The following is a 27,755-nucleotide window of genomic DNA, read 5'->3' as shown; positions in this document are numbered from 1 at the left end:
ATGTCATCTCCTTTCTTTGTCATCACAGCTAAAACAAGCTAAATCTCAGGATCTCACTCTCATTTTTAGCTCAATGAGATTGTAAGGCGTAATTCAGCAAGCAGGAGTGTTGGCTGCTTTGGAATGAAGATGCAGCACAGCTAATGTTACTGGATCACTGAGATTTAGGGTTTAATTCAGAAAGATGTCTGGAAATCAGGCAGGTGTGCATCTTTAGTCTCAGAGGGATGCAAGGCAGGGTGTTCTGTAGGAAGTGCTGATACGGTCCAATGCGAACATAAAGACAGAGCCAGTGCTCATCAGTTTTCAATATTTAGAGGGGATTTTTCTCAGAGTCTCTTTGTGCACCAAGTCTGCTATCAGTGGTGTTTGAAATACAGCATGATTTTTCTGGATTACGTTTTATGAAGTTTTTAAAATGGGAACTAGTTTAAGTAAACACACTGATATTGCATTGCAGGAAATCAATAACCTCGGTGCTATTTGCAGAAGAAAATGTAGTGGAAAAAGAGCCATTTAAACCCAGCATTTTATGATGTTCAGTTAAGTGGATTTAATTTGTTCAAGCAAAGGTGGGCCAAAAACGTGTCTGGGTTACTGTCGGAGTGCACGGCGCGGTGTGGGTCTGCTGCCTCTGCAGACTTGAGCTTTGCTGGAGGAGGGGAAGCAATGCCAGGCATGCTGCTGCAGGAGCAGGGAATTAATGATCCACAAAACTTTGCACTGGAGCCCTTGGAGGTACAGGCATGTTCTGGAAACAAAGTTGGTTTTTTTTTTAGTTTGTGCACAAAAGGAAAACAAGTGCATTTTTCTTTACAGTTGTTGGCTTATCCATAGTAAGAGTATGTAGGTCTCTGCCTTGTAGCATTCACCATCTGCACAGAAATAGCTTTCTGTTGCAATTCTATTTTCACCACGCGTGCAGCCGTGCTGGCGTCAGCGGCTGCTGCTTCTGTTTTCTCATTTAGAGATATGTGTATTTGTGACACTTGCCAGTCAGTTTAAAGGCTGCATGTCTGCCCCAAAATATCTCCCCTAATGACTGTTGGAGGAAGTAGCCAAGATTTGTATTGCTGAGAAGCCAGAAGAGAAACGTTTCCTTCTGGCTTTATCAGTTTACTTGTAAGTCTCTGATAGCATTTTGGGTGTGCTCTGTAAAGCTGTTTCTCTTGAACGCTGGTTCTCCCTGGGGTCTTGCAGAGGAGTGAAATGGGTGGAAATGGAGAGAACAAAAAGCAGAAGTAATACCTGCAAGGATTGTTATAAAAGGAAAAAAAAAAGCATCAATTTTAAACTGCCTGGGTTTCAAGATGGCTTTGTCACTTTGAAACGTTATTCTATTATGAAGAGTGTATTTAAAGCAGAAAAATCCTGTTTAGCAGTCACTTTTCCCTCTCACTGTTTAGACTCCAGTCTTCTGAGCTTAATGACAGAAACACATTTTTATGCCTTTTTGCTCTTGAGGGAGACATATAGTTCTGGGAGCGGGGGAGCTGATGGCTTCTGGTTTCCCACTGCTGCTTGTGCTGTGGTTGAATAGCAGCTCCTCAGACCTTCGTCCTTCTCTTCACACCCTGCCACATTCCTGTCCCCAAACTGGGCGAAGGCATCACCTCTGGGTGCCAGGAGGTGGGGTTGGTACCGCTCCGGCGTTCTGTTGTAACGAATCTGGGCAAAACAGGGCTCTGAAGGGTTGTGCAGAGAAGACCACCAGCCATGTAAGGCATTTTGCTTTCAAAACCAGGCTCAGAAGAGTTATTTCGGGTAAGGTTGGGTTTTTATGGCTTTGGATGCTGTGAGGACAATGCATTGGTTGTGGTTGTGCGGAAGTGCTGTGTGGTGGACATCCACTACCAGGTGATGGTTTGTGCTGCAGAGCTGGTGCCTGCTGGGGAGCACAAGGAGGAGGTTTCACATCCCTGGATCTGTGCTGGAACCACCAGCACCCCCGGCAAAGTCCTTTGGCACTGCTGACTTTGATTTAGTGAAATGTCTTGGTAGGTAGGGGCGGGCGTGTGTGTGGTGGTGGGGATTTTGTTTTGCACAAACATCTTGGGCTGAGCAATTGGAAAATGATTTTTAATCCATTTTATTACTGCCTTAACTTTGCCTTTTATGTTGAAAATTGATCTGCTATCAAATTTCAGTCCCCCATGTGTGTCTTAAAGATGTTGATTGCTTTTGCCTGATTTTTTATTTGATACTGCAAATTTGCTGAGTTTATCACTTGCATTCTTGAGCATGTTTCTCTTATTTTAATGAGTACTGTGGCTTTTCTCTATACCCTTGCCCGTTCTTAAATATCTTCCTGGGTTTATAACCCTCAGAGTAGGAATGTCGCCTTAGATTTTATTCCAAGAGCAATTTTAGGAGCTTCAGGTAGAGACAATGTAAAAGCGCTCATGTATCTGATTATTTTCTGCTTTATACAACCAAAAAAATCTCTCGGCTTTTGGGTTCGTTGGTAATTCAGAGGAGTGGTGGGACGGCGTGGAGCACATGGTTAGCTGTGGTACCCATATCTCCAGACCTTTTTAGCAACCACAGCTTCTGAGAAGCACGCAGATGGTGCCTTACTAGGGAGTAACCTTTGCAGAGCATCACTGGAGACACTTTGTCCTTGGACCCAGTTCTCTTCCCAGGACTGGCCTCCAGGTCATCAGCTCTGTTAATGTAGCATTGCTTTCCTAAATCATGTGAGTTTGATTATCCCAGCCTTTCTTTTTTAAAACTGTAAGGATTTTAGGTATTTACTGTACCTGTATGGCAACAATAACAATTTATTCTGTCACTGGGGAAAAAAAAGAAAGAGTAGTATTATTTAGATTGTCCCGGAGGAGAAATAAGAGTCTAGATGTGAATTTCACAGAGTTCTCTGATGGTCTTGTCACCAAGCTGAGTTCTCTGCTAGTGGTAGTAGCTACAAGTTACAAAATGTCTTGTATTTCCCTTTAAACCAGAACTATAGTGAATGAATTTCCAAGCATTTAAGTTATGAACATGTGTTTATGGTATACCAACATCAGAAGGCCACCATAAACATTAATAACCAAGAATTCAAATGGTGCTTTGTCTACTTCATTCTGCCCTTAGATTATGTTCTTTATTATGAAGGTGAAAAGTTGTATTTCGTTTTGAAGCAAATTAATGCTGCTGCCTAAAAAAAGCTGAGAGAATAATAAAAATACAACATTCACAAATGTTGGATTGTTTCCTGAAACTCCTTGAATAATTTAGTTGTTGGACAGTAAAAAATTTCCCATCAGGAAAGTATAACGGTGCAAGACCTTTGAAGTACTATAGCTATTGACAATTTGAAAATGATACTGAACTCAGTAGAAACAAGGCTTCGTGAAATTCATTGAACTCAGTCCTTCCCAGTTAATGCTGGGGAAGGTATTTTCCTGCCATGCAGAATGAAAAAAACTTCATCCTTCAGTGAGATATTTATAGTAAAATGTGTATTGATTATTCAGTATAAAAGTGCTAATTTTTGCAGCAGTGAAACACATCTTAAAGTCATAAGGAAAAACATTATAGTCAAACTAGAATAAATTGCTGCAATTAATCATTTAACAGGTTACTCAAAGATGTTTTGAGAAAGTACGTATCGATGTTTCCCCAGACACTACCTCTTCGTAAAGAAACACAGACTAATTCAACTAAGCAAGGTGCTGTAAGGAAGATCTAAAGAAAAATTGTTTTACCAATTTACCTAATGACTGCAATATTCCTGTCTTCAGGATCCATTCATTAATTTCCTCTTAAATTGTTCAGTGATCACTAAAAATTTCTTCACCTACATCCACCTAATCTTTAGGGTTTCAGACTCTGACTGTAAGAAATTGTTCCTCTGCGCTTTGAAAGCCAAATTCTTATTTTTTGGTGTTCATATGTCTTAGACCAGCGTGGCACCTAATTTTCAAGAGTTTTGATGATGACACGTATGTTTCTGGGTGGAACAACTGAGACATGAGCCTTCTAAATTTGAGAACAGTGAAGTGACCTTGCTGCCTTGAAATTGTAGCACCAGAGAAATTGTTTTTAAAAACACAATTTTTGTTGAGGAAAACCTCTCTGAAAGTCAAATGGACAAATAACATGAAAGACCAAAACAACAACAACAACAACAAAAAGTATATATTTTTTGGGGGGCATGTCCTTACCTAAAGCACACCCTTCCCTTACCAGACTCCACCATGCTGGTGGGTTCTGTGATTCTGTGCAGGTCTGGACTACCCCATCCCTGTGCCGGCTGCCTGGTGGCACGCCTGGGATGGATGCTGCTCCATCAGCTCCATGGGTGCTGAGCTGTGGTGTGCCAAAGTTCCACAAATACCTTTGCAGCATGTATATATAAATCAATATATATATATATATATGTATGTAAAAATCAGTGCCAGCTCTGAGAAGGAGTTTGTGGCACGTGTAGGACTTAGATTTGTTGCCATCTTTGGTCTTTTTTTGGGTGGCTATTCTGTTCATTCACATCTGGGAGATTTCTATTAGTGCTAATAGGAATTAAAACAAATTTGGACTGCTTAAGGTGTATGTACCCTATTGCTACATAATAACCTGATTTCTGTCTTCAGACCTAAAACTGGAATTCAGGCCTGCTGTTTTCTTTAGCGGCAGTACGTGATCAACGTGTCATGTTGTACATGGCATGCAGGTTGATTGGCCTGAGGTGATGGGGGGATACGATGATGTTTCACATGATTGCTATAAAAGTTGCCTGACACAAGGAGCTGGATGTGCTGTGCTGTGCTGTGCTGTTTGGAGGAGCTGTGTTTTGCTCAGAGTAGCCATGAGATGTGTCATATGTGTGCATAGGGTGTCAGTTCATACAAACCTCCTGCCTTTGGGGTACTACATTACCCCAAAGGTGCTACGGTGGGGTTTGGGTACCATTGGGTAACTTGGGGTTAGGTATAAATCATCTGTCTTGCAGAAGTGCAGGAAGTTCAGAGATGAAGGAATAGCCAGCTTAGATATAGTTTTTATCACATTATCAGATGCTGAAGTCTTCGGTTACTCTTCTTGACCCTTTCATTTATTGCAGCAAAACCATTTTGGAGGCACAAGATTACGGTTTTCATCCATAGACTCCAGCCACAGCGCTCTGTGACTGCTATGTTTTGAGCTAAAGTGTACTATGAACAAAGTTCTTCTGTAGAACTTAATTGCTTAAACTGTGTGGTTTTAATGCTGATTTTCTCTGTAATTAATAACCACAGTTTTTCCTCTGCTGGAGAATAAAAGAAGTCTTTTTTTTTTTCCTATGTGTTAAAGCAATCAAGCTGGAAAGTAACAATTTCTCTGTGATCTCTGGCACTGCATCAGAGCTGATCATGTCCTGCATGCTAACAGTTACTGTCATAGACTGCTTTTAGTTAGATGAGTAATAAATTGTGCTTTTGCATGCCAGCCTGTTGAAGCATTACTGCTTGTGTAAACATAAGCACACAAGTCGTCCCATGAAGGCAGACAGCATCAGTTGCACGCCTGGCCTGGGGACGGTGCTGTTTTCTTTCTTGTGTTTCTGTGAAGTTTGAGCGGTCCAAGTGTGGAGCAATGAAACCCAGTCTTCCGAGGTGCATGCATCCTAGCTATTGCAAACTTTAAGAAGTACATTTGGAAACCAAAGACTCTCCAGTCCTGCATTTGGTTTCACACTGATGAGAACTTTCTTGCCCTGCCCAAGATAGAGAGTCATCATTTTTTCACAGTAAGCAGGGCTGGCTTCGAGATGGCTGTTTTGCCACTCTAATATTCCACGTAAGAAGTTTTGAACAATGAACAATACTTTTACCTGAAGCCAGTTTCAAGCCCAGTATTTCAGACATGATCATGTGAAATAAATAGGAAGAGAATTTTTTCATACCACTGTTGCATATTCAGAGCCTGTAGCACTATCTATTCCAGTAACGACAAACGTTTTGTAACCTTTCTCTCACCGGGCATGCTGCATCATGCTGCCTCTGGTTTGCTAAAAATCAAAATACAGCATCCCCCTCCCGTTTCATTTAGGTACAGGGGTAGCTAATCCCATAATTTAGACATGTGTATGCTTTCCTTTCATGTATGGTGATAATGACCTGGTGAAAGTGTGCAAGATTTCCTTGAGTAAACATGTCCTTGCAAAAGTAAGTGCAAGGTGGTGTGCTCATGCTGTATCTCCTGGCTTGTGGGCATGATTGCAGGAATAGCTGTGACTTGTTTTAGGTGACCGAGGCAAGAATATTTAGAAATCCTTGGAGGTGTACCTTTGATTTGACTGTCCCTTGAGTCATCAAAAGGCCCTGGAGAAGTGTTTGTCTGGGCACAAGTGAGAGGGCACCTGTTCAGACAAGGAGCTGTTCAATCCAGCTGGTGATGGTCCAGTACCTAAAGGGAATGACAGGGAAGCTGGGGAGGGACTTTTTACAAGGGCATGGAATGACAGGACAAGGAGGAATGGCTTTAAACTGAAAGAGGGGAGATGTAGATGAGATATTAGGAAGAAATTGTTCCCCATGAGGGTGGCAAGGCGCTGGCCCAGGCTGCCCAGAGCAGCTGTGGGTGCCCCATCCCTGGCAGTGCCCAAGGCCAGGCTGGATGGGGCTGGGAGCAGCCTGGGCTGGGGGGGGGAGGGGGCTCTGCCCATGGCAGGGAGGTGGGAAATAGGTGGTCTTTATGGTCTCTTCCAACCCAAACCATTCTATGATTTGTGCCAAGGGTGTTGAGCAGTTCTGTGCAGAAACCTTGGAGGTGAATTACTTGCTCTCCACTGTGAACCTGGGCCTGTATACGTCTGGAACAAAATCCCTCCCTGCCACTCCTGCAGTGGTGGTTTACATCTGCCCTGCTGTCATTGGGCTGTGTGACTTGCAGGAAGAGAAGGGGGAGCTCACTGAAAAAAAAGGCGGTTTGGGGTCAAAGCATGTTCCACTTGTCTTATCGCACGTAGGTACGAATGGCCTCCCCTGGAGTCAGGCAATGCAAACTTGGATCCAGTGCACTCTCCTGGAGTTTTCTTAGTTTCTTTTTGTGTGTGTTCTATAGAGTATTTTTTTTTTTGTTGTTTTGTTCATTGTCCAACAGAGCAGCATATGACACTCTCTACAGGGCTGTGGTAGACCCTGGGCTGCCCCATTTCAGACGAGCTTGGGTACACCGCACAGGGCACTGAGGTCTGCAGCGTGGTGATGTCCCCACTGTAGAGAAGTAGGAGGTCAGGGAGGATGCTTATGTTCAAAACTGCTCCAGGTAGTTTCCTTAACTAAAGGAGCAGAAATCACTTTCGCTTTCATGGCCCCAAAAAAACCGTCTGCTGTGTACTGTGTTCTTGGTGTTGATTGTGAAGGTGGCAAGGGCTTCTTGCCTTCAGTAGCTGCTGCCCCAGTCATTGCTCTCCTAAGAACAAAAATAATAATGGAAAAATAAATTAAGGGGTTTTTTTCCCTTTTTTTGGAGGAGAGGTGGTGGGTATGTTTAAGATGGCTTTTTCCAAAGGCTCTGTTTGCATACAAAGGAGGACTTTAATCTGAGGCAGGGATCTGGGGATTATAACAGTGATCGGGAGGTTCTCCTCATCCATGTTTCCTTACTGATGTCAGAAGGCAGTGACTGCAGTCAGTGGCAGCGGGATGCAATACCAACCCCCAATGCGAGCACCGACTGTGTTTTAAGGAATGTATTTACTTACAGTTGCTCCGTTAGGCAGATTTTGGTGTTGTGTATAAGAAAAAGATTCTCAAAACCTCGTTTTCCACCATTTCCATGGGAAAAAGAAAAGTTACCATTGCAAAATTGGTTTTTTTTGGGTTATTCTGGGGGGTGGTTGGTGGTGGTTGCTGTTTTGAACCAAGGAAAATGTTTTCAGAGTAAAGTTATTTTAATATTTATTGTTTTTGATGAAGACAGTATGTAAAACAGAAGTGTTTCATTTTTGTAATGTCAGAATTAAATATTTTACTTATTCTGCTGCTTATTTTTTGGGCATGATTACTTTGTTGAAGCTGAAAAAAGTTAGGCAAAATATTCCCAGAGATTGTTATTTTAATCTGTGGTTTTTTAAAATGTAAAGTCTACAACTCCTACTGAAGTTGCAGGAAAGCTCACTGAGAAAACTGAAGCTGTAGGGTGAAATATGACTGTGCCTCTTAGGACATGTGCTTAAGCCAATAATACACTGTCAAAGATATTGATGGTTCGGGAACTTATGGGCATATACAAGTCACACAAGTACATCTGTCGTGATAGGGCAAGATGGGTCATAATTTCCTAATTTGTAAAAGTTGAAAAATTTTTAATTGAATTGTTCATAAATAATTTTTTTTCACTCCTGCATGTTTTGCAAGAAAGAAAGAAAAGGAAAGGAAAAAAAATATAAATTTGTAAATGAAGACCATAGTCATATGGCAGAGCAATGACAATGCATGGGTGGGATTCCCAAGCGTGCATTCGAGTAACAGTGAGTAATCTGGGAAATTGCATCCTTAGAAACTAGCAAGTGAGTATCTGCATAATGGATTAACATTTATTAGTCCAATTTGTGTATGCCATGATGTGCAGACGTCACTTTTTAATTAAAAATGCATTACAAGCAAGAATGGCTTTGAGTTCTTGGTGGAACAGTATTTATTTACTTCTCATGCTATCCACGCTATCTGAGTAGACACACAGAGCACACAGTGCTGCTTCTGCACTAGGAACTGTGAGATTTCAAACAGGAGCAGATTATGAATTGCAAACACCAATAAAGTGCATCTGGGTGAGCCATTGTTTTGTGCCAAGTTATTTGAAAATACTCTATCTGAACTGTGTGAATGTAGAATCCAATGCATTTTTTTTCTTTTCTCCTTTTTTTTCTTTAAGCTAGTCATCTAGAGGCTTTCTGAATCCTCTGCCGTAAAGAATCGTGGATGATGCTTTGGGATTTGTGGCTGATACCTGCCACAATGTCCCACAAGCCCACAGTCCCCCTTTGCCACTGGTCCTCACTTTGAAAATGGGACAATGTCAGTGCTGTGGCAGCATCTGCTCTGAAGGTCACAGTGTTAAGCAGTGATGGGGGCTTGGACACTCGAGCCGTGAGGTGCTCCACCTCTGAGGATTGATTTGGTGGTTTCAGTCTTTTAAAAGTCGTTGGATGTCACCCCAAAGCATGAACTGCAGCTTGCAGTGAGTGAAACCACTGAGGACCTCTCTGAAGGGGTGTTTGGTCTCAGACACCTGGCTTTCCTATGCCCAGTTTTTGATTGCTGCGTTAGCGTGGGGTTTGAGAGTCATCTTTCTTCACAGTGCATTCAATAAATCACAATGCAATATTGATCAGCGTGCTTTTGTGTGTATGTTGAGGTAAAGCTAAGGTAAATAATGAACTGAAGTTAAAGCAGAGGACATTCCTGGAGGATATCTTTTAAGAGAGAATCGAGTTGAGGTATTCCTTTTATTCTTCAGGGGTCTCTATATAAAGTACAAAATTAGTTAATTTAAATAAATTGCTCCCTATTCCTCTAAAACATACCTGTATACATCAATTTTTTAAAGCTGAAATCTCTACTTTTGTTAATGGGAAAACAGCATCCTGTTAAAATTCCTTATAATAAAGAGATCAATACATCAATGTTAAGATGTAGTGGAGGTGGAAGGCTTTTGCATTGATAAAAATGATAAATCTCTGACAGTATCAAAAAAAAGCTGTGTAAGTTATGTAACATTACCAGTTCCATAGATGCTGATAATACTTCTAACACATTATTTAAGGTAAATGTTCTTTTGATAGGGCAGACTGCCTTCCACTGGAAACTTTCTGTGAGAGAGGAAGGGGAGGGAAAGAGAAGTCATAATATTAATTTTTTTCCAGTTAAAAATCAAGCTGTTTTTACAATTCTGATTACATAAAGGAAATAAAACACACAAGAGATTTAACGAACATCTTAGAAACGGTTTTAAAATACTTTAAATGTATTTAAGATACCGCTTATATATATATATATATATATATATATATGATGAAATTGTATTCTGCAGCATGCAGAAGCTGAGTGTGTGTTCCAAAATTATCCTGCAGCACATTTATATGGATGATTTAAAAAGCCCCGAAGCCAAGAGTTTAGAATAGAAGTACAGACAGATTGAGACTGGTAAATATAGCAGTGCTAATAGCGTCTCTCTCACATGCAGACCAAATGTTGTAGATGTGGAGTTCAGGCATATTTGCTTTATCCCAGAGCAGCACAACCATGTGAGAGTTATGCAGGTCACCGAGCAAGAGGGCAAAGCCAGTCGGGCTTATGAATTTAACAAGCCAGGAAGATAATGAAAAGTTTTTTTGAGGAATTGTTTGCTGTAATTTCAGCCTCTGAAGCCCACGCCTGCTCTTATTTCAAGGGGAGAGAATTTACATGTGTTACAGCTGGTCATGAGTTTTTCAGTTAAGAGCCTTTTGTAGAAGATCCGTCCTCTCCAGGTGGAGTTCCCGATGAGAGGAAGACTGACCCCTGACCACCTTGTGCTTTTCGGCAGGTGACTAGGATCCAGAACCTGGTCCTGGGTCAGGACTGAGAGTGGTGGAACTCAATTGTCTCTGCACCCTGGGGGAATGATCTCCCTCCAGCCAAGGTGACACGGCCACCTCGGTGCCCACCAAGGGCCACGTGGCTCAGCCATGGGACCTTCATTCACATGGGAGAGGGCTGGAAGCACAGCGTGCCCAGTGGGCACAGAGATGGGCACTTGCTACCGGTGGCAGGCATGCACTGCCTGCGCTGCCAAGGATGCGACGTCTGGTCCAGCTCAAGGCTGCTTGTAGACAGCCTGCCTAGCAGATCCCAATGGATCAGTGTGTAAATGCCGTTCTTTAAATCATGGCTGTACTCACTACTTTTGGACAATCTTTGGAGACTGTAGCTTGGGAACTAGGAGCCAAATATTTATTATCTTGTCTTGTGTCAATCTCATTTTATCAGTGACTACAGAATTGTTGGTCTTCATACTGGCATAGAATTAGTGGATAGGGTTGAGAAGAGACAGCTTTGGAAGCTTCAGAAGAAATATAAACGCCTGTTCATGCAAGCATCCCACTTGTGGCCTCTATAGGCAAGAAAAATGTACTATTTAAAAAAGCTGTTTTGGTCTGGAACTGAATGTTGCTTGTCCTGGTCATTGAATTAGTGTGAAATGAAAGAGGAGGAGGTAGCTGGGGAGTCTCTGGAGGTCTGGTGCATTTGATGAGACAGCTTAGCCCACTGAGTCATGCAGGCAAGGACTGGGGTCATCAAGCTTTGGGGTTAGCAATGGGCATATCCACCTCTGTGCACCTCTTGGTTGTAGTGGGCTGTTACTGGCATTTTTATGGCTTTGCAATTAAAATATTCTCTTTAAAAAGTCTTCACTTTTGGAAAATAATTACCAGAGTAAAGAAATCTGTAAATGCTATGAATGACATTTAAAAAAGCAAACCACCTATTTGAATAAATACATGCAAGAAGTTTGTTGCAGTTCCAAGCAACTGATCGTTTGATTCCTTAAAATTGGATTGTACTAAAAGATAATCCATCAGTTGTTTTGAAGGTGCTTTCCAATGTGCCCTCATCTTTCATGAATACGATTTCAGTGAAAACTACCCACGTTTGGTGCCCAAGTACAGCCACCTTTTCTGGTGAGCTCTGCTTGTCGCTGTTCACAGGGAATTGTTCTGCAGCCGTTCCAGTTGTGTGTCACTGATGGTGGCATAGAGTTGTTCTCTGTGTCTCTGCTAGTGGCATTGATTTTTTATAGAGTGTTTCCATGAAAAGTAATCAGTTATTTCTAAGAGAGGGTGATAAATACAAGATTACTATTCAGGGGCTCTTGGGTGAAGTGTTTGGGTGAAAGCGTGAGCTATTCAGTTTGCTGGAGAAGTTCCACGAGTCCTCCAACACAAAATCCTGACTGCCGCACATGCGGTTCTCGATTTTGTGAAGAGATCTGGACTTTGCTGACTTTTACAGACTTAAAGTAACAATCTTTTTTGGTGCTTGCTCAGATCAGGTGGACCAAAACAGCAGGAAGTGCCTCTGACAGATTTCAAGATTCAAGTGTCTTCAATGAAACTCTGAGGATATCCAACATTCAGCGGCACCAAGGAGGACGCTACTACTGCAAGGCTGAGAACGGCTTGGGTTCGCCAGCCATAAAGTCTATAAGAGTGGATGTGTACTGTAAGTAAACTGCTTGGGAAGTTCTTGCTATGTTTTTTATTATCTTATAATATCTGGCGTTACAAAGAAGTGACCGGGTCTTTGTGAGTTCCGGTTTTAAGCAGCACTGTAGGGTGGATTCTGTTTCTTTTGGGAGTATTTATGGTCAAAAGACCTGTGGCTGCTTCCAGGGAAGTCAGATGGGGCTGCTCACATATGGAGATACCTTTAAACAAAATCACAATGCTTCTGTAAGAAAGATGAAGCTCAGGTACGACTCAGCATTCTTAGATATCAGAGGAAGATTTGTCTGCAGCTTCCACAGGGTGAAGGTCTGGTACCTCACACAGCCTTTAATCTCTTGTGCATTTGGTTGCATTTGCCCTCGAAACTGAGATGGGAGCAAATACAGATGTTATTTGCTATTCTGCTTTAATTGCTGTGGAACAGTTTTTTGTCTTGGTTTGGGTTTTTCTGCTTTTTGTTTCGGTGGTGGTGTGTGTTTTTGTTGTTGTTGGGGTTTTTTTGTAATGTCAATCTCTTCATCTTCCTGTGAACCAGTTTGAAAAGCTGCACTTGAAATGTTGGCCAGTGAAAAATACTAAGTATTGGGATTACGATGGATTTGGCTACCAAAGCCAACAGAATAAGAGGAAACAATTGAAAACATCATACTGCAATAAATGCACAAAATGGAATAATAATAATAAAAATTAATAAAGCCCAGTCTGACTTGCACAGACTGCAGTGTCAGTGAGTGGGCTGGTCAGACAAAGTGTGGCTCTCGCTTGTACCAGGTAGTTGATTGCTGTAGGTTTAGTGGTAACCTTTGCGTCTGAGTCTGTAAATTGTGTGACTGGACTCAGCTGCTGGCAAGTGAGAAGACCGGAATGCCTCAAACAACTGTGGGTTTGTGTACACTTCAGATGAAGAAAAACTGTTCAAAATCTGTCTGAAATACTCCAAAGAGAGAAAGTCTTTGCAATGTACATTTGGAGACTCTTCTAATGCGAGTAGTATCGTGTAAACAGATATGTGTACATGCCACATAAATAGTTAAACGAATAACTAGAGCCTGAAGTTAACCCTTTAGTCTCTCAAGTCCTATGACTACACAGGCATTGGGCTTGTGTTTCCTCAAAAGTGCCCTCTCTCTGTCAGATGTATCTCAGGATCTATGTTAATTTAGAGACCCAAGTGGTGAAACGTTGTTGTGGATTAGTTATGGGATTGATTGATGGAGGGGGGCAACTGCCTTTGGGGGGATTTTCTTACCTAGTGTGCATTTAGCCTAGTGCTTAACAAGCTATAACATACCAGTGCCAAATTTCTCAATCCTTTATGAACAATAACTGAATTAGGAAGTGACTGCTCATTATCTTGTTGGAGTCAAATAAGTGAACAGGCAACTGCAACAACTGAACACAAGCACACCACGCACAGCATTCCTTGTCACGGGGCTGGCGCGAGGTTTGTGGTGAGGAGCGCGCAGGATGCCTGGTCCAGGCAGCACTCAGCGGTGCCGGCTGTGGTCTCGGCACTGCTGCCCCTCTGAGCCCTCCACGCACACATGGCTGCTGAAGGCACGTCGTTCAGCCCTCTGTAGTTGTTCAATACAAACCCCAAGAGCAAACATTTAAGCCTCTTCTTTTGGATGCCGTTAAGGCATTTCTCTCTTAGCCCAGCACCCATGTGTTAAATTCTCCTTACTTCTTAATCTTAAGCATGGCTGTGAAACTGATGTTGGCAGGAAAAGCAGTCTCATGACTGGAATACTACGTGGTCTGAACAGGAAAGGCTGAGAGAGATTGGGTTTTGAGATCTGTATTTTTCTTGAATTTCATTCAGACTTCCTCCTGGAATATGGCTTTTTCTTGTAGCATATTTTGTTTAGCCATTAATATGTGGTTTTGGATTTGCTGTCTTGGATTTATTACAGGTTTAATTTTGTTTTTTACATCACATGCTGCTTGTTAATATACCTCAAATACAGATGATCTTTAATTTTGGTTTTTACATCATATGCTGATTGCTAATATACCTCAAATACAGGTGATGTATTTCTGAAACATGACAAACTTAAGGTCCCAGCTATGATCAAATCCTAGGTGATTTGCCTTTGTATGCAGACTCATATTTCACTGGGTATTTTCTTCTGTTAATGGCCAAATATTTGCAGACACACAGTATTGCTGCAGGAAGCTTAAGGTGCCAGTGAAGATTGGATCTAGCTGTGAAAAAGATAGAAAAAAAGCCCTGTACACTACAGAAAAGCTCATAAGAAATCAAAGTATTGGAAATTGAAATGTTCATGTCAACATTTCCAAGTAGCTTAAAATACTTTTGTCTTCTCTTAGTTGAAATTTTCTGGGTTGATTTTCTCTTTGTTGGGTATTTACTTTATAGATCGCATGTTGTGTGTGCCATGTCAAGAGCTCTGGCCAGTACTGACCAGGAGTGTCGGGATGGGTGTGTTTTCCTGAATTGCCCATGAGACACCTTTGCTCAGAGACCCCCAAACGAGCCATAAGGATCACAAATACATAGCCAACATTTTCTATTCAAAATGGGTGGTTTTATTAGTGAACACATATTTAGTAAAATTACATAGAGAAAGACAGTTTATTTTCAGATTTAGGTAACTGTCAAAAACAACCCTGTGGAAACCAGATGATGCTCCTTTTCGAAAGCAAAACTTCATCATTAAAGCAAGAAAGGTTTTTAATTTTTCAATGAAAGCCCCAAAAGAGTTTAACAAAACAAGTAAAATGTTTGTATTTCTTAAAAACTGTGTAGCTGAAAAAAATGACATTGGAAGCATCTTGGCTTGTACAGCTAAAGAGAGAAAACAGTATTAAAGTTGTGTTCCACATTAGTTTTGGATCAGGAATGCTTCCTAAGGGCTAATTTAAGTCTTCAGCCTCTAATTTAAAATCTGAAAAGGCACTATATCTGTGTAGTTTGAAAATGCATTGCTCAAAAAATATCCACAGAAGATCTTTGTTTCCTCATTCATCTCCATTATTGACTTGCTGGCTGGTTGGGAACTTGCGATATCAACATTTGGATGTGAAGGCTCAGTCTCCCGTAATTTCCTGTTTTTCATTTTCCAGTTAGCTCTGGCGTTCAGCAGCACTTGGACCCACATTTGCTGCTACTGCAGTAATTAATTGTACAGATATAAGTGGTGAATGAGCCAGAGTGTTGGGCTGTGTGAGAGGAGAAGGGGTGGTTACATTATTTTTATGGACTGCAGTCTGGAAAAATGCTTTTAGTTTTGTTTTTGCAGGAAGGCTCCATCAGAATTTGCCACATGTTTTGCGTGTTGCTGCACGTGCCAGGCGGCTTGTCTGTTAAGGAAGTCTCAGAATACCATTATCAGTTACTCATGATCTCAGATGACTCTGACCAAGTCTTCTGACTGCATGCTCCGAGGTGTTCAAGAGGCTCTTGATGTGTCTTCTGTAAAGAAGATCTAAAGTAAAGCTCTTGGGTAGCTGCAGAGCATTTACAGAAACCTGGCTGTGGTAGGACACCTGTGCTTGTGCTTGGCCTGATAGAATCCCAGAATCCCAGAGAGGCTGGGGTTAGAAGGGACCTCAGGAGACTACCTACTCCAACCCCCTACTAAGGCAGGTCCTCCTGGAGCAGGTTATAGCTGTAGTTTGGGTCTTGCCCAAGATGTGGTTGGGAAAGTAGAGAGTGAACTGCGCTCCTATGAATATCTCCATCCCTGTCTCTGTTTGGGACAATCTGCAAGGAGTGGGGGCAGGGTCTCAGTTGACACATTGCATAGCAGGGTCCAGATGGAACCTTCATTCGGTATTTGGAAGTAAATAATATTAGTGTTCACAGATAGATGTGTTTTATTCCTTGATCTCTGCAAGTTCAATACAGGCCTAAAGGTTTACTTGGTATCATTTTCATGTACCCTGTAATTATGATTAACCACTTTGTAAAAACTATCTGGCTGTTATCCCAATTACACGTTGCTTGAGGGCGTAGTATCTTTTTCTGCTCTAAGAAGTTAAACCTCCAAACAGTTTATAACTACTTTCGTGGCTGAGGAGCACAGTTAAGGAGTTAAACTAAACTCATGCAATTATTTCAAAAATAGCCAGGGGTGTAAATCCTCTGCCGGACTGAAGGGAAAAAAGTGCTTCACAAAGAACTGCCTACAGTCAGATCTGTAACTGTGTGTTCTCATGGGCTGGTCTTGTTTGACATTAGCCTGCTAGATGACTAAATCTCTGAGAGCTCAAGGAAAGCCCTTCAGTGCAGCACTCCCATCAAGTTCCATTTAGTCGTGACACTGGTTTTAGTGGTGCCCCGTGGAGGAAAGGGAGTTTTGCTGGCATTTCCGCGGGTGGCGGTACCATACCTACTTGTAGTTAAAGCTGTCATGGATTATGATAAACTAGGCTGCAACCTCTTCTGTTCCTTTAACATACGCATATCTAAGTCAAACCTTGGAAAACGAGCAGTCCCTTTTGGTCTGGTGTCAAAATACTTGAATGTTACAAAGGTGAAGGCGGAGGGTGGGGGGGGTGGGTGCGGGAAGGGTGGTTTAGTGTTGCCAAAGTTCTCCCTTCATCTATAGCTACCCCTGGAAAGAGAGAGGAGTCCGTGCCTGTTCCTGGGCAGGCACAGAGTCTCCTTCCAACACTTCACGACACATCTTCTTGATTTTCTTTGCTAGTTTTTTCCAGGAAGATCTCCTTTTTGCTGTCTGGGGGAATGGGGCTGTGCTAAATAGGCAAGGAACAATCTCTTCTTTAGAAGACAACTTTCTGTCCTTACTTTAAGTGTCTAAGAAAATAGGCTTTTGCTCTCCCAGCTCTGGCTGAAGAGCCTGGTTTCTCACATCAGATTAAAACAAACGCACTCGGTCCCCTTGGCGGTGTATTCTCAGGAGGGAGGTTTCCATTCTCATTGAGCTACCAGGAGAAGAAACTGCTTCATATATCCAAGCTGTATTCATCCTAGACTTGAACTCTTTTTCTTCTTTTTCTGGAAGTATCTCTTTAAAGTACATCTCATCTTCCCTCTTTGAAGAAAAAGCTTTTGTACTTGACTCCTAGGAAAATTTTTGCTTGACTTATGGAGGACACTTTCTCCTTTTATAAGGAAGGAAACTTATGGTATAAATTATTTTTATTCAAAGAAGCAGAGCTCCTACAAGAAAACTTTTCTGCTTATTTCTGAAGGACAATTTGTAGAGGAATTATAGCGGAATGAAGGCAGGTTAATTAACATTGATAATATACAGCTGTGGGCTGGCTTCAGGGGCGGTGGGTTGGCTGATGTGGATAAGGTGCAGCTGTGGCTGGTTCCTGCTAAGGAGTTAAATAGCTCTAAGGGGTAAGAAAGAGATGGACTGGATGAAGGGAGAGTGCCCCAGATGTAGGAGAGATCCTGGGGGGAGAAGAAGGGGGCCTGGATGAGGAGAGGATGGCTGGGATAGGCGTCTAAAGAAGGATAAAGCCAGATGCGGCAGAGGCAAGAAGTAGAGGGTCTGGCCTTTCGAAAAGGATGAAGAAACAGCACAGACAGTAGATGAACTCTTGAAACCTTGTGGGGCACTGGTGACTGTGCCGGGGCAAGGTGCGGGAACTAGTTATTGAAGTTAACTTGGTATGGGATGGTAAGAGCCTTGTTGCGGCCAGCTGGTTTTGGTAGTGCTGCAACACAATTTACCAGATTTTAAATTAAAAGAAGTACTGATTGCTTCACTGAAGATGTATTTTTGTATTCCTTTTGCTTCATGTATTCTTTTGGACACAAGGGCAGGCGGCACAGCTTGAGTAAAAGAAGGTGGAGTAAAAGGTGAGGTTTACATTTAAAAAATTCTGAAATCCATTTGGTAGTCAAGACGAAAAATGTTTATCAAACAATCAAACAGATATAGTGCACAGATAGGTTAAGCTTTTATCGCATGGTAGAAGAGAGACATGCATTATGCAGAAAGCATTGCTTGTTGTGAAAATCTGTAATTCCAGGACTAAAAGGTTGGTCTGGGGGTTTGGGGGAAATGACCATTTCTTTTGTTGTGAGATTCACATAAATCTTTGCTTGCAGCTCTCTTTCCAGAATCTGTCCCTTTACACAAGATTAGTTAGATCCAGCACAGGGTATTTCTGTTCACATGAAATAAGTGGAGTCCGTCCACCATCAACCACTTCCGTGTGCGCTGGATTTTGGCTGCTTTTCCACCGCAATAACATTGCGGCAACTGATGCAGCTTATTTGCAGCACTCGGTTTCTCCTGTGGTGGGAATATGCCCTGGACTAATTCCACTGCCCTGTGTAACCCAAGTGCAGTAGGAGGGGGAAGGTTCCTGTAGCCCCCTCAGGTAGTTCCTCCCAAATACCTGCTGGTGTGCATGCGTATTTGTGGAGTCGTAGTTGTCTTAGATCTCTGCTTACCACCTGTGAGATTTCCCTAACTCTTTCGTTTCCAGGTTCAAATCTCTCATTTCATTTTTTTATTGGTTATTGGATGGTTTCGGCTTCTCTGATGGGTCTCATGGTGTGTGGCTGCAGCTGTTTTTTGCTGTCTGTTGCCTCTTTTGCCACAAGGAAGTTTGTGTTGTTGACAACTAGAGCATTTGCCCCGGGATAGCTGTGAACATCATCGGGAAGCATCAGGACTTTGAAGTCAGAAAGAGATGAAAGCAGGTCCTAGCTTTGGTCTCAGTTCCAAACCCTGTCTTGATGCCTCACATGTTACGGACCATTTTATTCTGAAGGCTACCCTTTTCATAGGTGTCATGCATGAAAGCTCATCAATTCCTGTCTCAGAATGGAGGCTCTGATAAAATACCTCCTGTGGTTGTACCTGTCTTTCGGGCATTTTGATGCAACTCAGCCCTGGAGTCAGGAGGGATGGGACCTCCCAGCTTCAGCGTTCATGATGTGGGATTGACTGAAACATGTTCAGTGCTGACAGATTATTTTAGCAAACAAAGAGCATCGCAGCTTTCCTAGCTTGGGATGACACAAAATGCTGCCGATAATACGTGTCAAACGACAAAAATATCAAACTGCTAATCTTCGGTGTTCGAGTGTGTCGCCTAGTAGCATGTGCAATCACGAGTCTGCAAGAGAAGTGTTATTCAGAGGCAACACAGGGTCTGTAATTTAGAAACTGTGATGCTAATTTCCCTTATCAATCTGGTAAAGGATGTTGCAGGGAAATGTTGAGTGTAGTGCAGGGGGATTTCGTTGTGCTGCTCTCCATCTCTGCCATCACTGAATGGCAGTCATACCGCTCCATCCCCACACCCAGCGGTCCAAATTCACCCCTAATTTTCTGCCCGCTGCACAAATCCTATTGTTAGGTTGCAGAATCAAATGCGATGTTGATAATTATTTCACTCCCAATAATTGCTCTGTTGGGCCACTGCAGAAGTACTCTGCATCATGCCCAACCTCTGCTGCGATGCAGTGCCAGAGGGCTCAGACGTGCCTGTCAGGAAGCCACAGCTTTGCTTTATCTTTTCATAAATGGCGTATACACACGTGCACACACAACTAGTATGGTACGCTCACTTAGGTAGAGGAAAATAGATGTGATAATGAAGATGCAGTACTGGGAATGGGAATTAGCTGAAGCTAACAGCTACTCCGCGCATTGCTCCATGTCCTTCTCAGCCCTCCCTGGTTCACCGCAGTCCTAAGGAGCCAGAGAAGCTGGGTTTAAACTTTTGCTGGGATGAGGAGGGGGTGGTGCTTTCTCCTGGAGTGCTGTTTTTGTCTGGATGAGATAATTGTCTGTTCTTCTTGAATGATAAGGCTGCCCTCCGATTCTCTCACCACACTGCCAGTACGTGGCCAAGTCTGCCTGACACTGAGAAGGAAAGAGCATGGGGAGTTTTATATGGAAAAGTATTTAAAAATGAGCTTTAACACTAATTCTACTGAAGCAATTAATGCGTAAGTTCACATGGAGGATTTATAACTGTGGGCTATCTATTTTATACATGCAACTTTGGTGATAAAATGGTGCTTTCTGGTGACTCTGGAAGTACCTCCTTAGGTAATTGCCATGTTTTGGTCTTTCAGCATCCCATGTTTTCTAGTTTTCATTCAACAAGAGTTGTAAAGAAATCTCTTTCCACTCACTCAGCTTTCTCTGTCCTAAATAGCCTCTGGATTTTAAAATATAGGCACTGTCAGCTTCCACTTCTGTAGATTCACATGTTATTGTTGCTGCTAGAATGGTTTTGAAGAGAGTGAATGATGCATGCATGGGAGTGGGAGCTCTGTCCTGACCACTATTGTATTCCTTGTTTATTTTCTTTTATTTCTGAGTAACACAGATGTAGCTGTTGGACTATTAATATTAGTATAATACCTGAGTAGCAGCTTAGTCCTTTTTTGCTCTGGGGTTCACAGGGGGAGAATCTGTTGTGATGTTGATGCTTTGGTACCTTCTGAGTGCGCTCAGAGCGCTGCTTGGGTGCTGAAGCACTGGGCTCCATGCTGTCTGTGATGGAGCAGCGTTGGTGCAAGGGGCTGGTTGCAGATGTGCATAGCACACATTCGGCTCCTGTTGTGCTTTGCAGTGGGGATAGTTCCTGCTTGGGCTTGGGTGGCATCTTAATCCCAAGCATTCATGGCACATATTTTCTGCACGCTTCCCTGCAGATGTTTATATCGGTCTCCTGGCCACAGCAATTAAGATGTAATTCAGGGATTGAAAATATACTTCAGCTGCTTCATTATTTTCTCTGCTGTCTATTTGACTTGTGTTCGCCTTGTACTGCCTGCAGTGAATCATGCGTTCTTACTGCAATGACATTTTTAATTTCCATCTCTGGTATATACCAATATTCATTGATATGTTACTTGATCTTCTTTTTTGGCCTTTCATTCATTAGAAGCCCAGTGACACGCTTAAATCCTCATTCACACAGTTGGATGAAAGACCAGAAATAATCAATGCAATTTTTTTTTTAAAGAGGAAAATTAATATAAAGCAATAGCATAAGTATTGGCATATAAGGAAAGCAAATATATTCATCTTTCATCACTTTTTCTTTCATGATACAATAAAAGAAGACACTTTGAAATGAAATATTATGCAGATGGAAAGCATTTAAAACCTTTCCAATATTGATAATTGTAATCTTTCAACATGAGAGAAATATAAAGTTAATTTGTGTGTTTCCAGTTATTCCCCCTCTGAGGCCAAATTTGTGCACTGCAACATTAAAGCCTCTGAAAACAGCTGTGCTTGGTGGTTACTGGAAGAGGACCAGTAACCACCAGTCTTCTGGTGGACCAGAGGACCTGCAGATCTCTCTGCAGCACGCAGCCTGGTGGGGAGAGGTTAGGCTGGCTGAGGTGGGCAGCTCCGGCAGCGCTGTGCCTTGGTCTGCACTGGACCAGCACAGGACTGACAGCAGCTGAGGTGTCTGATGATGTCAGAGTCTTCATCAGATCCTCGTTCATTTCTTAATTCGCAAAACCACAAAGGTTTGGGTTCAATCCAGACTAAGTATAGGGGCTTTGGGGCTGAAAATGTGTTTGGAAAGTGAAAGTTTTGCTGTGGGAAGAGGAGAGGGGTGCAAGCAGCCGCTTTAGAGATGCCACGCTTGCATGCACGAGGCTTTGCTGTGGGAGCATCGGAGATGCTGCAGAAAGCTGGATATTGGTGTGGCCGGGTTGGTACTAAGCCGTATTATCATGGCTTCTTGCACTGTTGGGTTTGGGCAGGTCTGTTGTGACTGTGTCCCTACAGCTCACCTGCATTAGCATCACTCTTGTCCTTGGGCAGTGAGCAGGCACCCTTTGCTCCATGGCTGGCTTGTAGCCACAGTGGGATTTTTGGGTGGTCAGCAGCCTAGGTGAGCCAGAAACAACAGGTGAAGCTATGGGCAGATGTACGAATGCCCAAACTCGCCACACGCTATTTTTGGATCCATTTGTTTTTATTTCCAGCACCACTTTGAAACTCTCTTCTGCTCAGAGAGAAAGGTGTGTGTAGCGTTCTGGGGGTCACTGGAACAGCAGCCAGGGGTGTGCTCACCAGCAGTACCCATGCCTTGTGTAGGCTGGCCACCACGCGACTGCAGCTTTGCTGCGAGCACAGTGAGAAGGTGATGGAGGAGGAAAACAACTGACCCCCAGTGCTGTCAAAGGAGATTTAAAACCCTCCACTCGGCACAGTGTCAGGTGGTGGCTGAGGGGACTCAAGCCCCTGCCTGAGAATTTCTGCAATGGCTGAAGCAACAGAGCAGTAAAAGAGGTAAACGTCTGGAAGAAATTGTGTCTTTCATTAAAAGAAATGTGAAAGGGCCAGATTTCCTCTCCCTATCATCGCTTTGGCTGTTACTTGCTCCTGCCTCTTCCATTATCCTGGGAGAACCTGCTTATCCTTCACGGTCTTTCTAATGAATCATTTGGCTGGACAGTTGGATCGTAAAAAATTATTCTGCCTAACGTTCGCCTGAGGAGTTGCAAGATTGCAGTGGAGGATGCATTTAGGAAGATGCATTTAGGAAGCTGAAGGGCAAATGATGGAATCTCACAAATAGATCAGAGGCTTCTTAGCAGCAGTTGGGTGAAATTAGGTTCCTGCTATGCATATGCACATCTTCCATGAAAGTAAGGGAAAACGCCCAGACAAGGGTGGGAGTGTTGCAGAATTTCAGAGGGCAATGAAAAATCAGTGAGCTACCCTTTATTGTCCAAAAAGATGTTTGCCTCAGGCATACAGGCAGAAATGCCTTTTGTAAAGATTTGTCTTTGGTTTTCATGTGTGGTTTGGGTTTTTTTTGTGTGTGTTTTTTTTTTTTTTAATTATTTTGGGGCTTGTTTTGTTTTGTTTTTTTAATTTCAGTGCATATATATATTTCATGAAGTTTTCTGTAACTTTTCAGCCTTTTTCCTTTTTTTATGGAAAAGTATTTATCTGAAGATTGAAGACTATACTTTTCACTGCACAAGACCTGGTTTATTCCTGCTTTTTATACAGTTGTGACACGTTAGTGTATAGAGGTTTCTGCTTCCCCTGACTGGGGAAATGTCATGTTCCTTGGAGTGTGTTGGTGCTGGTTTCAAGTTGAGGTTTTGCTCCCTGATGTGGGAGAGCAGAGTGAGTGCTCTGCCACATCCAAGCTCTCGTGGAGTTGTTGCAAAAGGAGGTCTCACTGTACATTTGCGTGTACGTTTCACCATTCATGTGAAAGCCACCAGAGTTGAACCAAACATTCCCCTTAAAGTGGAAATCTAAATGATGTACACCTATTTTGCAGGAGCCTCTGACATCAGAGCTGTCCTGTTTCCATGTAGATTTGGATTTTTATTCTTGCTATCTTATATGTCTAATTTGGAAATTGGATATCAAATGCCTGGGAATCTTGTTCTTATGATTTGACCGAGGAGATGAGCAAGTTTGTGGTAGGTGACTGACAGTGGATTTTGGATTAAGACAATTTCATGAATGTTTTTGTTTTGCAGGCAACAGCAGAGCTGGTAAGATGGGGTTGGTGGAGGCATTAATTACTGTGATTGTACTTTGCCTGGAAGTCTTGTGAAACAGGGTGCTGGTGGTGTCTCTGAGGCTATCCTTGGTGGTGGTGCTCGTCATGGCGGCCTGGAGACTGTTTTAGCTAGTACTGGTAGAAATCGCTTGCACCTCTGCTGTTCATCCTAGATGTTTTCCTGACATACGTGGTGAAGAGCTGAGAGCGAGCATGTTGAAGAGGGTGAAGCAAAGCCTAGCACAGTGCACATGGACATTATTCGCTGCAGTGGTCCATGGCAACAGTGTGAAAAAAGTAAGGAAAGATGTAGCTGTGTACTGTGGAACAAGTGAGGTAGCTCTACCATAAAATATTAATGCAAATGTGGAGCGCTTACAGTAATTTCAATACCTTTTACTCCCCCAGCAGACACACTATTCAGACTGAATTAAATAGCTTTGCAGTAACTGTTAAATGTTATCAGTTCCTTACTAGCTTGTGTGCATTTTTATTTTCTACAACAAAAATCTTTATACAAGCGAAAGAAAAAAAAAACAAACCCACAAAACAACCAAAAAACCTGAATTTGTTTGTGCTTAATGCTTGTAAAACAACGAAATACTTGTATGTTCAGAATTGAACCAGAATGATGAAATGATTTGCTGGCTTCATGAGCTGCAAAATTCCTGGTTTGTGGTACGCTTTCAAATCCAGTTTTTCATGGTCACCTTTATTGGTTTAATTCAGCTCAGAAAGGTCTGCTGGGCTGGAGAAGAGTTTTGTATGTGGAGGGGATGGGTGGGGGTGCTGGGAGCAGCTGGGTTCTCCTTTGGGAGACCAGGTCATTCTGGTCTGAACGCTGGGTGCCTGCATGGTGCAGCACAGAGCATCTCTGGTAGGCTGCAAGGAAGGGGGACTGCTGGCTGGCTGTGGGTTTTGTCTTTTTTAAAAAAATATTGTTTTATTTATTTATTTACATGTAATTTAATGTAATTTAATTTTATTTTTTTTTAACTTCCATAACGGCACATCTGATTTTCAGCTCTGTGTGAAACCCCCTGAGCTGACCAGCCATACAGAGGACTCTGAAAATGTACGTGTCCTTCTCCTAAACTGCATTTTAGCCCCTTGTTGCTACTGTTATGCCTTGCCAGGCAGCTTTGCATGCTGGTCTGTAGTGACTTACTGATCATAACAAAAAGGTCTATCTTTAAAACCTATTGAGAAATGGATATGCCGGGAAATGACCCTGAGCTGTGCCTGCTGCCCCAGGCACCACACCCGATTCCTTGCAGGTGTGTTTGAATTCAACCCCAAAGAGAAAAGGAAGATGATGATGTTTTGCCCCATGTGGCTGCCTTCACCTTCCCTCAGCTTCTGCAGAATTGGGCTTCTTTTCTAAAAGTCTTTCACTTTAGGGAGCTTGATGGAACGTCAAGTTAAGCATACTGACAGAAGACCTTGTTGTCCAAAATAAGGGCATCATTTAGACAGTGTGCCAGGTCTGCATGTCTGTTTTTATAATGCAAACCATTTGCATACCTGCTCTTCCCTGGTTGAAACACACAACTGAAAATGCAAACCTTAAATGATGTTGGCTGGTGTTGAGAATTCCAGCAGCATGTTAATCTGAATCCTGGATGCTCCCAAGCAATGAAATGTATTGTGAACACCTAACGCTGACAGCGGGGAGAGGGCACGGCGGGGTTGCATAAACGCCTGTGCACTTAGCATGGGGCTGTTCGTATTTGATGTCTCGTTGCCCTGGTCAGCTGTTCCTGATCCCGTTGGGAGTAGGGTACGGCGTCTGTGTGCTGCTCTGCAGGGACGACAAACCTTGTTAGTGGAAGTGGAGAGAAAATGGTTACGAAGGGGAGGAGCCGCCTCAAACTTCTGAGACAGGAAAGAGGATGAGTAATATAGCCCAGGAATAGGGTGATACAAGCCCAGCTTACCATAAGCCACTGAGTCTACATGTGTGATTTGCTGTATTCATAATGTTTCCAGGATGGTTTGGTTTGCAGTAATTTTTCATCAGTCTCATGCCTTATGTCTTTGCTAATGTTTTAAGTGCTAGAGAGTCGAAGGGCTAGAGAGTTAAGGAACAAGAGCTGAAAGTCAGAAGCACTGGTAATGTGGCAGCCATTGCCTGCATCATATTTTAATAACAAACCCCCAAATTTCCTGGGTGTTGGTAACACAGAACAAGGAAGAACAATTCTTGTGTCTGCTGCATTGGGCTGCAGCTGTGTGACTAAGCACCCCTGTGAACGACTGCTCTTCCAGACATTGTGGGGAGACGGTGGGATTACTATCGGTTTATCTGTTTTCCAGCACTTTTATTGCCAGGCATACTTGGGGTGAGGCTTGCATTTCCCATCACCTGCTTGCTTAGCAAACAAAAGAGCCAGAAGAATGTGAAACCCTGGCAGATGCTGTGAGGGGTCTGGTAGAAGACGGTCTGGTGGAAGACGAGGGAGGTGTGAGGATTTGGCAGATGAGTGAGACTTCAGGGAGGAGATCTGAAAAGCAGTGTTTCAGCAGGCTCTTGGAGCACAGCCTCCTGATTTCCCTGCATTTTTACACCAAGGTGTGTTTCAGGTGCTAATTGCAGCCCCATCAGGTGGGGACCACCGCAAGGTTTTTAGATACCCCTCCAATGCCAGCATGCCTGGCAGCTTCGTTCCAGCTCACCTTTTGCAGGCCAAGTGCTGGGTTTCATCAAAGCTGAATTTCCCGCTTCTCTTGTTTAAATATAATTTTAAATGCAGCTACTATTTTAAGACTTGGCAACCTGCTGACGGCATGATCTGAAATGATGTTGGTTTGCCTAATAGCTTGGGATTTTTATGCAGTAGGTATGGGGACTGCAGAGTCCCTAATAGCATAGTTTAGAGTTCTGATGGATTTTTAAATAGCCTTCCAGCATTAAGGCAGGCTTTCCTGTAATCTGCATTTTCCAGTAAAATAAGAGCCTGGTTACCTACTGATCTGCAGTTTTCAGGAAATCTATTTGTGCTCCTTCCCTCCCTTTTCACTCTCCCCTGGTTTTTGCCTTCATCATGCCATCGAGCTCCACACACAAGGTTGGTAGCATGACCTGTGGTGCTTAAGTGATACATTACAGGCAGCATCCCTGTGGCAAGGCCAGCGAGGAGGAGGAGGAGGAGCAGGAGGGTTATAGGGGCATTACATCTGGAAACCTTAGTCCATGCAGTTCCTTACAGATAATTGAAACTGCAAGCTAATGCATACCCTCCTTCCTTCTAAATAGCCTGTGCTGACAGTAACCCCTGTCAAAATGTACTTTGTTTGGGGGAAAAAAAAATAATCTTCATAAAATCCTCTCCTTGAAATAAAGGAGAATCAGGCCCAGAGAGCAGTGGTGGGTACATAAATGTCCCATGTATTTTATGCTTTGCTACTTACTGACAGGATTTTGGGGGGATTTTCTTTTTCCACAGTTATCTCTCAGTTTACACATACAAATACCTGGTAGGTCACAGGGATAGAACATACCCAAACTTGGAATGCATGCAGATTTTCCAAAGAAATTTCCTGTGTTCTCCACATTTACTTTCCTTCTGTAGAAGTATCAGTGTTGCCTGCGCTTAGGAAAACTACAGTTAAAGTTGTAACACACCCTCCTGTGATGCCCTAATACTGTGAGTTGGGAATTTGGAGCAACCCGTAACTAATGGGCTATAAGAGCATGTGTAGTGTCAAAATTTAACATGTCCCATTGTATCTTGCCCCAGTGTGTGGGAAGCACTGCTCATAAATTAAACAGCCAGTGATTAGTGAAAAACTGAAACGTTGCACAGCCAGGCTTTGAACCAGCTGATGTCTCACGTGGCTTTTTGTTAAAGAAGTGAGGTGACACCAAGCTGAGAAGGACTGCAAGGGGGCAGCTTTGACCTCAGAAACAGGTTGAACAGTTTTGAAAAGTGATGTGTGAAATGTGTTTTGGTAAGAAGGTGGCAGGACCTAGGTCCTTAGCTTCTGCAAAAGAAAATAGCTAGCAGGGAGGGACTGAGTTGTGGTGAGTCTGAATGTGCTGGAATTGTGCTGTACGGTTCTGGAAAGCAGAAATATTGCACTGGGAGGTGAGGGGATA

The 27,755-nt window shown here is 42.8% G+C and overlaps 1 protein-coding gene across 1 annotated transcript in view; it reads left to right on the top strand.

Annotated features, from left to right (window-relative positions):
* The window catches only part of MDGA2 (MAM domain containing glycosylphosphatidylinositol anchor 2), a 253,219-nt gene that overhangs the window by 17,402 nt on the left and 208,062 nt on the right, over positions 1 to 27,755 (top strand). Inside the window, 1 exon segment of the mRNA XM_037393857.1 lies at positions 12,009 to 12,188. Coding sequence (XP_037249754.1) covers positions 12,009 to 12,188 — 180 coding nt within the window.

Source organism: Falco rusticolus, chromosome 7 (assembly GCF_015220075.1).
Source record: "Falco rusticolus isolate bFalRus1 chromosome 7, bFalRus1.pri, whole genome shotgun sequence".
NCBI classification, from domain to species: Eukaryota; Metazoa; Chordata; class Aves; order Falconiformes; family Falconidae; genus Falco; species Falco rusticolus.
Note: the sequence above shows the minus strand (reverse complement) of the source record. Positions and strands in the feature narration are given on the sequence as shown.